The 15893-nt window shown below is 36.2% G+C and overlaps 1 protein-coding gene across 2 annotated transcripts in view; it reads left to right on the top strand.

Moving 5' to 3' along the window:
- Positions 1-6426: 6426 nt before the first annotated feature.
- The window catches only part of HMGCLL1 (3-hydroxy-3-methylglutaryl-CoA lyase like 1), a 183149-nt gene continuing 173682 nt past the window's right edge, over positions 6427-15893 (top strand). For both annotated transcript variants that reach the window (XM_077769097.1, XM_077769096.1), the window contains exon 1: positions 6427-6534. In XM_077769097.1, the coding sequence (XP_077625223.1) occupies positions 6427-6534 (108 nt within the window). The remainder of the gene's footprint in view (positions 6535-15893) is intronic.

Raw genomic sequence — 15893 nt, 5'->3', positions numbered from 1 at the left:
TTAATTTTATTTTGATTTTAAATTATTTCCATACACACACACACACACACACACACACACACACACACATTCTTGACATTGAACTGATTTGATTTGAAAAGAAGAGAAGAGATAGAAAGCTAAGATATATTATTGAGCGTCTGCTATGTGCAAAACAAAATACAAAATGCTTTGTACTTGTCATCAATATTTACTTGTTTTCTGATTTAATAGTGCTTTATACAGATTCAAAGAATGATACTGTCCATGGGTAAGAGTGAATATAGTTTACCTGTTAAGGTCATATTCATCATAAACCATTAAAACATATTAACTGATTGATAAAAACATTTTCCAAATAGAGTCTGAGTTTGTAATGGAATGGAAAGATACTTTTATATTTATTGGCAAAAATTATGTGTACTGTAGCCATCTAATGAACTAAAAATAGTTAATGAACAGTCAATGTTTGTGTATTTTCTTTTATAATATCGCTGGCAAAACTAATGTTTTTGGATCCTTCTGAATTACTGAAAGAAGAAATAGACTCCTACATCTGGAGCAATGTGGTTTGCAGCTTTGTTCTGATTTCTGTATCTAGTGCCAGGTATCCATCACCTGGGTGGGGTGTTATTTTGGTAAAATAGATCTCATTACTTACTCTCAAAAGAATGCTCTATTTCAGAACAATGCTATTGTTAATGGAACTTTGATTTTAGGGACCAAATGCCAAGAATGTTTTTAAACATTCTGTTATCCTTCCCATCAATTTAGATCAGCCAGACATAACATATGTGAGAAGTTATCTAAAATTTTCAGCAATAAAACTGAGATGATGAAAGCTTTGCTTCCCCTTAGGTATCATCCAGTATTGGTAACCAAGTTGTTTTCATTCTTTCTTTTTTATTGTTTAAGGCTGGTGCATATTAGTCTTGTGATACTTGCCAAAGTTCTGTAGCATCATTGTTTGAGACTCACCATATGTGTCTTTGATCCCTGCCCAGTGGGTACCTTGGCTAAATGCCAGTTTGGCACTTATTACTATTACTATTTTGATTTTTTCACTTGCTTCTGACTTTATACATGCTGTCATCATACAAACCCTTAAATAGCCATCTTTGGGACCAAAGGGATTCACAAAATGACGTGTTTTAACTGTACCCTTCTCCCCCAAGGACTTGCCACTTGATTGATATGGTCAGTCCACCTCGTTTTGGGTTGACTGGTCTCTGGAATACAAACCCCTCATCGTTCTGTTTTTGAGAGCCTTTGTTTAGGATATAGGGAACACATAACTGTGTAATTTATTGTTGTCATTTTATATGGAGAAGAAGTAGGGAGAAGGATGGGAAGGATTATAGAGAATATGTGGCTTAAGTCTAGTTTTCTTTCTTGTAGATTCATCAAAATATCAGAACTCTAAGTTTCTCAGTTTCTCCCAGTTAAACTTAATGTTCATAGCTCACTTCACCATCTCTTGGATTCCATCTTTCCTTTCCTAGAGGTGATAGGAACTCCAGAATGCATTGGGAAATAAGTGCAAACATAGTAATCATAGAAAAAAAATTCAAGTTAGAATTCTGTTAAACATGGATGACTAAGCTGATTTGTTCTTTTTTTTAATTTTTAAAAATATTATTTTAATTTTTTTTTGAGAGAGAGAAAGAGAAACAGAGTGTAAGCAGGGGAGAGACAGAGAGAGCAGGAGACCCAGAATCCAAAGCAGGATCCAGGTTCTGAGCTGTCAGCACAAAGCCCAAGGCAGGGCTCAAATTCACAGACACTTAACTGACTGAGCCAGCCAGGCGTCCCGTGCTGATTTGAAAGATGCCTTTCCCTCCCCTCAAACACTGATATCAAGGACACACCCAGGTACTAAATATTGCCAAAAAAGCCCACAAGAGGGTACAGGTCTGTGTAGCCAGAGACTGGGGCTTTTATCACATGGGAGTGGGATATCCAATGGCCATCTGAAAAAGGGAACTAATTGAGACAAGATCATGAACCATTAGGTTTCCAAAGTCAGTTTCATGTGTATGAGATGGTAAAGGTTCATCTGAATGTGTGAGTGAGAAATGAAATCCCTGCAAGAAAACTGAAGCCAAATTCCATTGTGTATGGCTTTAAGTTCTAGATTCATAATATCCTATGGTACCCCAAGCTAAGATAACAACAACAAAAATAAATCCTACTGCTGTCAAACCAAACTCATTGGAAATCCCAGCCAAGCCAAAGAGAAACCATTCTTTAGGGATGTACCAATAACCCATACAAGATTCCCATGGGGGAAAAAGCCTTCATCAAGGATAAACTTATATTAGTAAATTATGAACCACATGAGAAAATACTATATATATGAAAACAAACTTTGTTAGAAATAGAAATAGAAATTGACAGAAACACAACCATCATGGAAGATGTTGTTTGTTGAAAGATTGATTAGACAATTATTTATACAAACATTCACAGGATCATATTCTAGCTACCCATCTCCCTTTCAAAAATAAGTAAAAGGTATCTCCCTTTCAAAAATAAGTAAAAGGTATTGTTTAGAAGATTATTGAAAAATACTTTTGATTATATATGTGTGTATATGAATATTGCATAGCCATTGGCATCATAGTTTGAAAGAATTTATTTCAATGTTAAATGAAACAGTCAGAATCAAATGCACAGATAGGAAAGTATTTTCTAAGAGAAAATATATTAAAATATTTCTAGTTTTAGAATGGTAGGTAATTTCATTGATATCTTTGTGCATATTTTGTATATCCCAAAATATCTATAATATGGGAAAAGATTTGAATGACAATACAGCACTGAAGAGCCTAAAACTTTGAGAATTGTACATATTTTGATATTTCTGGCATCAAGAACAAGTTTAGAAAATGGGCATGAGATAAGACTGTAAAAATAACTAAGAATCTCAAGAAAATTGATTGTGTCATTTTAATATACTTCTCTGCAAAGGTTATGAGAAATCTCTAAGAGTTCTAAGGTTAGAAATACTGATCAGATACGTATTTTCAAAAATTTCTCAGGCTGTACAGTGTAGATTTTTTAATGCAAAATAAACCAGAAAACCAGACTACAGTAGTAATAACAGTTACATTTTATTGGGTGCTTACTATGTGCCAGAGACCGTGTGTTGATCACCTTATATATATTCTAGCTCATATCACCTTTGCAACAGCTCTGTCAGGTGGGAAGCTTTACCTAAACATAAGGAAACAGAGGCTAAAAACTTGCTGAAGGTCACTGAGTTTGTAAGTGGTGGAATCAGGCTCCCATCTCAGAGAATCTAAAGCCAGTTTTAGAGCTCTCCCTCACCTTGGTGCGTTCGGTGGTGCCTTTCAAAGAGAAAGATGGAAAAGAGAAGGCAACAGAACAGAAAGAAGTTAATTAACATTTCTGCTTGAGAGATTGGATTTTGAGTAGGAGTTTAAGGAGAGAAGGAAGTTAAGAACAATCCGGAGAAGACAGGTAACGGAAAGTTCTGAAAATGATTTAAAACTTACATTCATTAGAGAAAACAGGAAATTCAATTCATTTTAATTTGCAATGAATTTTTGTGTCTTCTCGTATTTGAATGTTGAAATGCAGTGAAATAGAAATAGCTTGGTGCTGATGCATAAAGAGAGTAGTGTAGAGTGCAGATCACATATGCAACACTTTGTGATTTTTTTAAATGTTTATTTTGAGAGAGAGAGTGAGAGAGTGAACATGTGTGCACAAGTGAAAGGGTGCATGAGCAGGGGAGGGGGGTTGAGAGAGAGAGAGAGAGAGATAGGGAGGGAGAGAGAGAGAGAATCCCAAGCAGGATCTCTGCTCTCAGTGAGGAGCCCAACTCCGGGGTCGATCCCAGGAACCATGAGATCATGACCTGAGCTGAAATCAAGAGTTGGACGCTTAGCCAATTGAGCCATCCAGGTGCCCCACTTTGTGATTTTTAACAAGTATTTCCTTTACTGCTCTAATGGAACCCAAGTTTCTTTACTTTCATATGGGGAGAAAGAGCTACCTTGCCTACCACAAGAATTTGCTGTTATCTGTTCTCATTTCATCTAGAACTTTTTAGATTTGTAATAATAGGAGTACATATTGAGAATTTCATTCTAATTGTAAAAAAAAGAAGATGTTCAATAAGGTAGCTGTTCAAATTTGTAAATTTTCAGCATTCATAATTAGCTTTAACATCAAACCTTACTTTCCACCAAAAACCCATCTACTTTCACCCCCTTTCATTTGTGAGAGTATACATTCTTAAGATATTTGGTCCTTATTATTGCCAATGATTTTGGTATTTATAGTATAAAATTTGGATATTATAGCATTTTCCATATGAAATGCATGAAGTAAATCTGTGCCACAAATATTTTCATATTTATAAGGCTTTTCTGTAAAACACACACACACACACACACACATGCACACACTATATTACTATGGTGCACTAGTTGGGAGATGACATTTTCTGAAGGCCTCTCCTATTTAGAAAACTAGTAAGCACTAAAATTTACTTCTAGGTGTTCTTGGTACCAAAGGGACTTAAAATATTTGGCTTAACTCAGAAGTCATATTCTCCAAAAGCTTAGGCTTCACTAATAATTATCAAAACTATTTCAAGTTTTTTTTTCTAAATTTTAATGTTTATTTTTGAGAGAGAGAGAGAGAGAGAGAGGGAGAGAGAGAGAGAGAGAGAGAGGGAGAGAGAGAGAGAGAGATGAGGAGGGGCAGAGAGTGAGGGAGACACAGAATCCGAAGCCGACTCCAGGCTCTGAGCTGTCAGCACAGAGCCTGACGCGGGGCTCCAACGCACGAACTGTGAGTTCATGACCTGAGCTGAAGTCTGACGGTTAACTGACTGAGCCACCCAGGCGCCCCAAAACTATTTCAAGGACTGACTCCATTATGAAGGTTACCTTGCTGTTAATGTTGTTCAAATTGGTGCTTTTCAATTCTTTCAAATACTATGTTCCCTGTTACAGTATTACAACAAGGAGGCGAAAAAAATGGTAATAGGCATTGTTGCAACCTAAATACATTTCAGTTGTGTGGAAAATAATTAACAGTTGATCTCTGCCAAAACAACAACAACAAACAACAACAACAAACCATAGAATCGACTTAGCACTATGAAATCATAAAAGAGTCACTATCCGGTAAATAATAATTGGAATTTTTTTGTGCTTTAGAGAATTACAGGCATCCAATAATTGCATGAGTTCGCTTTGGGAGCTTACAGCATGTTCTCCATGTTAATTTCCTTGGTCAAGGCCATGAGTTCTAAGATCCCCTTATCGTCTTTGCATTTTCCAGGGCTGTCCTAGTAAGGATCTATGTGATACCTCTCCATTGTATGCCTTTTTTTGTCTTTAATGTTTTAATTCTATTACCCATGGAAGTCTTCCCATTCTCACAAGTAGTAATGATTCTGTCCTTATTCTGGGTGTTAAATTCCCTCTAAGTGTGTTTATGCTATGTTTTACAAGATAATCTTTGGCTCCTTTCGTCTGCTAGTGCAACATCAGCCAGCTTCTGATTTCTATTTGCTACAGCAACCAGTCGAGCTCATTGGTGTGCCTGGCCCTGCATGCTTGATTGCACAAGACTATTCTCGATGAATGTCTTGTCAGTTGCAAGCTGCTGAACCCACTCTGAAAAGTTTTAGAGTGGGTCCAGGTGATGTAAGTGATGCTTGTGAAAGGAGAGGAGGTCGAGAAATGGTCTGTTCCAGGAACATCTTCCTAGTCCCTTCCACACCAAAGCTTACTCCTATTCTAATGTACAAAGAATTTCTGTAGCATTTTCAGTTCGAACGAATTTAGCCTTTAGGGCTTCAATAATTTTGAGCCGTGTATTTCTTAAGCAACTCAACTGCATCTCAGTGTTTGCTCGTAGTACCAATTTACTGACAATTTACTGACTTACCAAGTTATCTGTGACATCTTCCCCAATTTTGTACTCTGTATATTCTCCTCTTTATTACACAGTGTTTAAACCTTGCAAACGGCCTCAAAATATTTTAAAATCGAGTTTACTGTCATCAGGCAGAATCTCCAGTGAGTTCACGGCTGGAGAATCCCCCATTAAGCACGAAAGTCTGCAGCCGGGACTGAGCAAACTCACCCGCACAAAAACGCATGCGCCCTTCCTCTCATTTACACCCGTTCTTTCTCTTAGGAGCTGAACCAGGTGAGAAGTCGGTAAGTGGGGCGTGTGCAGACAGCCCCGCACGCTCAGCGCAGTAAGGAAAACGGCGCCACACTTGAGTAGCCTTGGGTTCCATTCCCTTTCTTCTCTGGTTGCNCAGTGCGCGGGGCGGGGCCTGTGCCCGCGGCCCGTGGCCCGGAGGGGCGCGCTCCCAGCCAGCGCCGCTCGCTCCGCATCCCTGTCCTGCAGGCTCCCGGCACCCTCCCATCGCCGTCTGCGGTCCCAGGCCCCGCCATGGGGAATGTGCCATCAGCGGTGAAGCATTGCCTCAGCTACCAGCAGCTTCTCCGGGAGCATCTCTGGATCGGGGATTCAGTGGCTGGGGCGCTCGACCCTGCGCAGGTACCACCTCGCGGCCCAGGATGTCCCCACCCTTTTGCACACTGCCAGCTAGTCTCTCTCCCTGTTATGTAGCCACCGCACCCTAGGGCCCTTTCCGCAGCAGTTCCGTTTTGTTAGGCCTCACCTCTTAAAAGGGTCCCCATCCTCTCTGTGCTGTGAATATGTAGACCCGCCTGTATAGCTCAGATCCAGCAAAACCCCTACCTGTGGCCTTCCAAAGGAAACGGTTTCTTCTTTGTTTTATCCCCGAAGGGGATGCATTATGTAATAAGTATGTGTAGGCATTCCTCCAGGAAGAGTGCCTTTGTTTTCATTTCCTTCCCTGTACCGTGGAACAGAGAGGACACATTTGTCAAAATGTTTGTCAGGAAAAAGAATGATGCCAACATATAAGGCTAGGGGAAAAAATGGTAGAATGTAATTATCTGTCGTACCATTAATTATCTCTAATGTATTTATGCTTCAACACAGTTCAATAAGCTTAAAAAATTGTAAATAATAGCAATTTCAAACCAAAGTTTATTTCCCTGTGATTCCTGAATACCCATTTTAAGACAACAGGCAACGTAATAGTATCCACGTGTTTGCAGCTTAATGCACTCTCAAATGGCAGGTAAATGAAAAAAAAAAAGTATGTATAAAGACATTTGCTTTTCCTTTAAAGGAGATCACAATGTAAAATTCTGCAAGTAGTAACCATGATCATTGTTATATGAATGTTAAACCATGGACAAAGGAAGGGACACTATAAGGGTTTTGCTCTTTTTTGAATGTTGCTGGATGCAAAATGTTTGTTCCTGATTCATCTTGTGAAAACAATAGTAACTTGTGTTAATCATGTTAGTAGGTAAACATAATTTCNATGATCATTGTTATATGAATGTTAAACCATGGACAAAGGAAGGGACACTATAAGGGTTTTGCTCTTTTTTGAATGTTGCTGGATGCAAAATGTTTGTTCTGATTCATCTTGTGAAAAGAATAGTAACTTGTGTTAATCATGTTAGTAGGTAAACATAATTTTACTATGTAGCTTTAAATCGACTGTTCTAATACTGGGTTTCCCTTTTCCTGTAGTTTTACATTTAGCGTATCCTCAGTTTAGCATACCCTTATGTGAAATCGTAATCTTGGTTCTACAAATTGGAATTCAGCATTTGTGGATTCTTTCAAAAGCAATCAGAAAGATACATTGCTTCCCCTTACTTAAAAGATGGGTGTGGTCATCTGGCTAAAAGCCTGTTGCTGAGAACACATGAAAGAGAAAGTTATTCTTCTTGTATGTTTACATAACTACTTAATTTTTCTACATTCTTATTTGATTTTTAGCTATTATAACAATATTCAGTCTGTTATATAGTAACCCTTAGTTTTTATTCCCTAACTCTGAGACTTTACAGGACTCAATTATTAACACTGTATTTCTCTCCTTTACATTCTAATTTTGTGGATTGTGGGGTCAATGATGGAGCCTGGGCTGCTACCTGAGCATGTCTACTTTGCCCGGTTAAGATGCGGAAGCAGGGTAATTGAAAATGACTGGCAATATGAGAAACAGCTATACATTCTCTAAATATCACGCTTTTATCCCCTGACTGCTTTGCCTGGGAAACTCCTATTCATTTTTCAAACACAGCTTAAATGTCACTTCTTTTGACCAACTCTTTGGCCCTGCCCAGAGTTAAAGCCCCATTTCTGTGCTCTCATGACACTTGATACATAATTCTGTTTTAGTCCCAATCTTGTTGCATTGTAATTTTTAAATCTTCCTTGAATTCACAGCACCATTGACACCTGACACCTGACACTTAACTCATGGCAATTGATCTCTCTTCCTTGGCATCTGTTTAACAACACCTGTAACTGCTTTTAAAGCCTACCTCTCTGGTTCCTAACTCTGGAACCAGCCTGACTTAGTGGCTTCTGCCTGCCTGGGAAATGATCAGTTCCTCATGATTCCTTACCACACTCACAGTTTCACTTCCTATTTATATTGTATATATATATATATTGTATATTTATTTATCTAGATTTATTCCCACCTCCCTCTTAGGCTCTAGTCCTGATGTTCAGCTGCTCTTTTGACGTCATCATTTGCATATTGAAAAAGCAATTCAAACTCAACATTTCCAAAACTGGATTCACGTTCTCCCTCCTTAATCTCCAGACCTTCTCCACTGTTTCCTATCCTAAGAACCCCATCACAATTCATTCAGTTCTACAAGCCACAAACCAAGAGCTCTTTATTTTCTTCATCCAAAGTATGACAAAGTCCTGCAATTTTACCTCTTGACTTTCTCTCAAATCCATCTATATTTCTCCAATTTTATTGCTACTACCGAATTTAAAATGGCATTATCTCTCATGGACTACTGGACAAGTACGGTCCTTCTTCAGTCCACTGTTTGTATGGCTACTTGGAAGATGTTCTCTACTTCAAATAGAATTCTGCTGTTCCCCCATTTTATAGCCTTCTATGAACGTCCATTACTGTTAGGAATGAGTACAACAACTTTTAAAGTGTCTGAGGCTTCAAATGGTATTTTCTTTGCATCTCTCTGCAACACCGTTTAAAGGTATTCTTTTGTTCTTGCCACAGTGGCCTTCTTTGAATTCTTAATAATGTTTCCTCTGGAACCATGGCCTTTGATCGTTCTCCCCCTCTGCTGGGAAGATTCTTTTCAGCGAATTAACTTCTGTTTACCCTTCAGATCTTTGCTCAAATGTTGCATTTCCAAGAAATCTTGCCAAGACTCTTAAGCAACCCTTGCTATCCTATACTGCTCAGTGCACAATTCAACATATATAATATAAAGTATATATATATTTTTTTGTGATTATTTGATGTTTAGTTCTCTACCAGATTCTAAGCATCATAAAAGTAAAGGAAATATCCACCATCCTCAGCAACTAACAAAATGTCTGGTTAGTTTTTAATGGCCGGTAAATACTTAATGATCAAATGAATGAATGTTTCTCTTATGCTTCTGGGGACCATGAAATTCCTGTTAGCACTTGCCAGATCAATGATTGGTACATTGTAGTACAATGATAAATATTAGTTAAATAAATGGTAATATTAGGAGAATGATACTGAGTGTCATCAATACAGTTTGGTCTTAGTGATAGTAGATGGAATTATTACTGTTTGAGTCTTAACCTTATTATTTCATAGAAGCTAGTCATGCTTTGATCGGGAGTAGACTTGCAAATGGATTCTGGGGTTTGTGAAGAGACAGCACAGTGCTTAATCATGTGTTCACCGTAAAATGGCAGCGAGAATGATGAGCAGGACCCCTGTGATTTGAAACAGTTTGGTAATAGTTGGGACAGATAGGATGCTATAGTTTGGAAGAATCCTGTGCTAGGCAATAGAAGATTGGAAACCTAGATCTTTTTCTGCTACCAATTCATTCTGTGATTTTTGTGCAGGCGATATCCTGGCTAGATCTTAAAATTTCTGTTTACACGTTAGAGGTAATAATGTATCCCTGATAAATTATTAGGATTAAAAATAAATACTGAATATGTGTATGTATAAATATACACGCATTTGAAGTTGCACAGTTTATTATCAAATACAAAATGGGTCAATGTAAATGAAAGGCTTATTGTACCACAACTCCACTAATTAAATTATTTGAGTTTCTAATATTTTGCTAATGACACTGGTTTTACAGAAGATTCCGTTAATAGACCAGGAGGTTAAAATTGATCATTCTATGGTTCAAGCTATCTCTTAAGGCCTGTTTTATTTTCTATGTGTGTCTTTGTTAAAATGGGTATGAAGAAGCTGGTTTCATTGGTATGTTTCAAGGTTTTGATTAAATGTAATCAAATCAGATACAACCTGTGAAAGCAATTCCATTTTGACTTCCAAGTGCTGCTTAAGCAGTATCTAAATTTCTTCTTATATTATTTTTTTATTTTTTAAAGCTTATTTATATTGATAGAAGAGAGAGAAGAGTTGTGGTGGGGCAGAATGAGAGGGAGAGAAAGAGAATCCCAAGAAGCTCTGCAATGTCAGTGCAGAGTCTGAACTCTCAAACCCCGAGATCATGACTTGAGCTGAAGTCAGACACTTAACCAACTGAACCACCCAGGTGCCACAATTTCTTCATATATTAATAACTCATTGTGATAATAAAATTCTGAATGATCTAAATCCTGATGCAAACTATCTTGAATATATTAGATGTATGAAAGCAAAATCGTAGATTATGTGACTTTAACTTTATAGTTATTGTACATTATATCCTGATTACTTTAAGTTACATTGGCTCTTAGCAAAAATTATGATTCAAGGAAAGTATTTGTGTTCAAATTGCTCTGGAATTTAAACTAAATATATTTCTACTTAAATTTAATCAGAGGATAATGTGACTACATGCTCTTTAGTTTGCACCTATGCAGTCGTTAGCATATTTACTAAATACCTTAGGAGGACTGGGGAAGGATTTTCAGGGGGAAAAAAAAAGTACCCTTTTACTGTTTTTTATTTGTCTCAGGTGGTTATTTCCCCTCTTTTTTTTTCTCTTCCATTATGACACGCCCCTTCTCTTTTATAGCTTCTTTTGAAATGACCTATAATTATTTAGTTTCCCCCTGCAATAGCTTGTTAATTATATATTTTTTACTTTTACTTTTAGCTGCTATCTATAAGATATCAACACACATCCTGGGCTTATTAAAATATTAAATAAATTGGCACTATTACAACTTATTAAACAGTAAATATAGTACTTTAGCTCCATTACTGCCATGTACTTTTTATAGTGTAGTATAATGTTAATTTTACATGTGGTATATTTGTAAAACATATATAGTCACTATACATTTATATTCATGAATGTATTTCTTTGTCTTCATTCCTTTCTTCATCTCCATTTTCCATCTGAAATATCTTCCTTCAGCTAGAAGTAATTGTTTTAATATTTTCTGTAGTAAAAATCTGATTTTTAGTATAGTTTGAAATTATGTTTATTTTGATACNGTTAATAGACCAGGAGGTTAAAATTGATCATTCTATGGTTCAAGCTATCTCTTAAGGCCTGTTTTATTTTCTATGTGTGTCTTTGTTAAAATGGGTATGAAGAAGCTGGTTTCATTGGTATGTTTCAAGGTTTTGATTAAATGTAATCAAACCAGATACAACCTGTGAAAGCAATTCCATTTTGACTTCCAAGTGCTGCTTAAGCAGTATCTAAATTTCTTCTTATATTATTTTTTTATTTTTTAAAGCTTATTTATATTGATAGAAGAGAGAGAAGAGTTGTGGTGGGGCAGAATGAGAGGGAGAGAAAGAGAATCCCAAGAAGCTCTGCAATGTCAGTGCAGAGTCTGAACTCTCAAACCCCGAGATCATGACTTGAGCTGAAGTCAGACACTTAACCAACTGAACCACCCAGGTGCCACAATTTCTTCATATATTAATAACTCATTGTGATAATAAAATTCTGAATGATCTAAATTCTGATGCAAACTATCTTGAATATATTAGATGTATGAAAGCAAAATCGTAGATTATGTGACTTTAACTTTATAGTTATTGTACATTATATCCTGATTACTTTAAGTTACATTGGCTCTTAGCAAAAATTATGATTCAAGGAAAGTATTTGTGTTCAAATTGCTCTGGAATTTAAACTAAATATATTTCTACTTAAATTTAATCAGAGGATAATGTGACTACATGCTCTTTAGTTTGCACCTATGCAGTCGTTAGCATATTTACTAAATACCTTAGGAGGACTGGGGAAGGATTTTCAGGGGGAAAAAAAAAGTACCCTTTTACTGTTTTTTATTTGTCTCAGGTGGTTATTTCCCCTCTTTTTTTTTTTCTCTTCCATTATGACACCCCCTTTCTCTTTTATAGCTTCTTTTGAAATGACCTATAATTATTTAGTTTCCCCCTGCAATAGCTTGTTAATTATATATTTTTTACTTTTACTTTTAGCTGCTATCTATAAGATATCAACACACATCCTGGGCTTATTAAAATATTAAATAAATTGGCACTATTACAACTTATTAAACAGTAAATATAGTACTTTAGCTCCATTACTGCCATGTACTTTTTATAGTGTAGTATAATGTTAATTTTACATGTGGTATATTTGTAAAACATATATAGTCACTATACATTTATATTCATGAATGTATTTCTTTGTCTTCATTCCTTTCTTCATCTCCATTTTCCATCTGAAATATCTTCCTTCAGCTAGAAGTAATTGTTTTAATATTTTCTGTAGTAAAAATCTGATTTTTAGTATAGTTTGAAATTATGTTTATTTTGATACCTACATATATAATGTGCATAAATATAAGTTAATATTGACTATAAATATATATTCCAGGTAAGAAGTTTAAATATATGACAATAGCACAAAATGCAGATTCCTCAATAATAAAGTGGAAGCCAGAGATAATGACATGAGCTATAAGACTTATTTTTGCTTCTTTGATAATAATGTGTCTGCTCATTGTCTTTGGTTTCCAGGATTGTGACTATGATGTGTCTAGATTTAATTTTCTTTGCATTTGCTATTTGCTAATGGTTAATAACATTTCTTGGATCTCTGGCTTTAAGCTTTGTTGGCATTCATATGCTTGTGAAATTTTTCAACCATTTATTCCTAAGTATTGCTTCTGTTTCCTTTTTAATCCCTTCACTTGGGCCTATAATTTGAAAAAATCATAAAATTTCCCTGTGCTCCATCTTTTTCTTCCACTCATTTTTGTATTTTCCATCTTTTTTTGTATGCTCAGTCTGAATATTTTCTTCTCACCTGTACTCCATTTCACTAATTCTCTCTTCAGTTTTAATTTGCTATTCATCGAATTTATTGAGTTCTTAATTTTAGTTCATTTTTGAGTTAATGCATTTCTATGTGCTTTTTAAAACCATTTTTTAGTTCTTTGCTACATTCTCTATCTTATGAATTCTTGAGTATTAGAGTTAAGTTCCATGTCTGACAGCTCAAATATTCAGGTCTGTAGTGGGTCTGATATATGTATCTTTTGGAATGCTTATTGATTTTTCAGTGTGTGTAAAGACCCAAAACATGAAAATTCTAGACCTATCGTGAGACTCCTCAAGTTACTCTTTTCTAGAAAGGATTATCTTTTTTTTTTTTTTTTCTATTTTCCTACCTCCTCTTCTCTGCCCCCAACCCCCACCTCTAGGAACCAATAATCTATTCTCTGTGAGTTCTATTTATTTATTTACTTAGTATTTTTTAAATGTTTTTTAGAGTTAGTGCAGAAGCAGGGAAGGGGCAGAGAGAGAGGAAGACCGATAATCCAAAGCAGGCTCCACACTGTTGGCACAGAGCCCAATGCAGGGCTCAAACTCCCATACTGTGAGATCATGACCTGAGCCGAGGTTTGACACTCAACCAACTGAGCCACCTAGGATCCCTGAGCTTGCTGGTTTGATTTTTCAGATTCCACATACAAATGATATTCTACTGTATTTGTCTTTCTTTGCTTGACTTATTTTATTTTGCATAATTCCCTTAATGTCTGTCCATCTTGTCACAAATGTCAGCATTTCCTTCTTTTTTAAGGCTGAAAAATATGCCTACATGTATGTACTACATCTTATTTATTCATTCATCTGTTGATGAACACTTAAAATGTTCTCATGTTTTGGCTATTGTAAATGATACTGTAGTGAACATGTGGGTGCAGATAACCATTTCAATATAGTGATTTCCTTTGGATAAATAATTTGAGGTGGATTTGCTAGATAATATGGCAGTTCTATTTTTAATTTCTGGAGGACTCGCCATACTGTTTTCCATAGTGGCTGCACCAGTTTACACTCCCACCACCAATACATGAGAGTTTTTCCTTTACCACACACACATCCTTCATAAAACTTTTTCTTGGATTTTTGATAATAGCCATTCTTACAGATGTGAGGGACAAAATGGATCTTTAGCTTTTAGCTCCCAGGAAGTATAAGGATAGCTTACTTTAAGTCAATCAGATGCTTGGTTAATTTGAGCCTGGGTCTACCTCATTTGTGAGGATTTGTCTTTCTCTTCACCCTTTTATATAGTAGCTCTTCAGTGGTTCTAACTAACAAGCCTATGGTGTTGACCAGCGTAACTCCTCCTAGTTGGTACCTGAATTCAAACTATTGTTTGCCCAGCCTCTAAGGCTCCTAGAAGCTCTGTATCAGCTCAGCTGCTGATACAGAATTAGCCAAAGTCTCAAGAGGAAAAGTCATGCTCAGTGTTGGTCTTCCCACTTTGTTTTTCTTCGGCGTGGTACATGGGCCACTGAAGTACTCCCTACCTTGGCAACTCCCTAAGGCTATCTAATAAGTGTTGTTCATTCATGTTTTGTCCAGATACTCTGGTGGTTCTCTGAAGTTCATTCCAAACAAGCTAGCTGAAATGCTAACAATATGAGGGAAAATGTGTAAAAAAATTATATTAATTTACCATTTTACAAAAAATTTGAAGTAGTTACATTCCAGGTAATATGCCAAGTGTTGAGAGTAAATAATCTCCTAGCTTTCTGAGATACAATTAACATATAACACTGTGTAGTTTTAAGGTATACGTACTTAATATACTTACATATTGCAGAATGATTACCACTTCAGCATTAGCTAACACTTGAAATGCATCACATAATTAGGATTTCTTTTTTTTGTGGTGAGAACGTATAAGATCTTCTGTTAGCAACTTTCAAGCATGTAATACAGTATTTTTTTAATGTTTATTTTGAACGAATGAGTGAGCATTGGTAGGGGAGGGCAGGGGGAGAGGGAGGCAAGGGGAGACAGAGAGAGAGACTGACAGAATCCCAAGCAGTCTCTACACTCAGCATGGAGCCTGATGTAGTGCTCAGTCTTTCGGTTTGTGAGATCATGACTTGAGCCCAAAATCAAGAGTCATGTGCTTTACCAACTGAGCCACCCAGGTTCCCCAATACAGTATTATTAACTATAATCACTGTATTATACATTAGATTCTCAGACCTTATTTATCTTATAGCTGGAAATTTGTATAGAGTAACAACTTAAAGTTCAAAGAAAGGAATAAAATGATGACTGGCTGCTTCAGGAAAAATATTTTATGGAAAAATAGACTATTCTAATGGTTTTCACTGTAAAAATTATGAAAGATATTTTAAAAAGAATAAAATTATACTCCAGTCTTTGGCTTTAGAGAAACAGTAACACTATTTACTTATGCGCGACATAGTTCAGTAAAATATGCTGAATATATCAATGAATGATTACATGGATAGTCCCTTCATAATGTCTCTATTAATATGTTTATCTCAAATCTTTGATTTTATGGATACGAAGTTTGTAAACATATTTTTGTCATCATCCTTTA

Source organism: Crocuta crocuta, unplaced genomic scaffold (genome assembly GCF_008692635.1).
Source record: "Crocuta crocuta isolate KB4526 unplaced genomic scaffold, BGI_CrCroc_1.0 scaffold205, whole genome shotgun sequence".
Lineage (NCBI taxonomy): Eukaryota > Metazoa > Chordata > Mammalia > Carnivora > Hyaenidae > Crocuta > Crocuta crocuta.
This window is presented reverse-complemented; position numbering and strand designations above follow the sequence as displayed.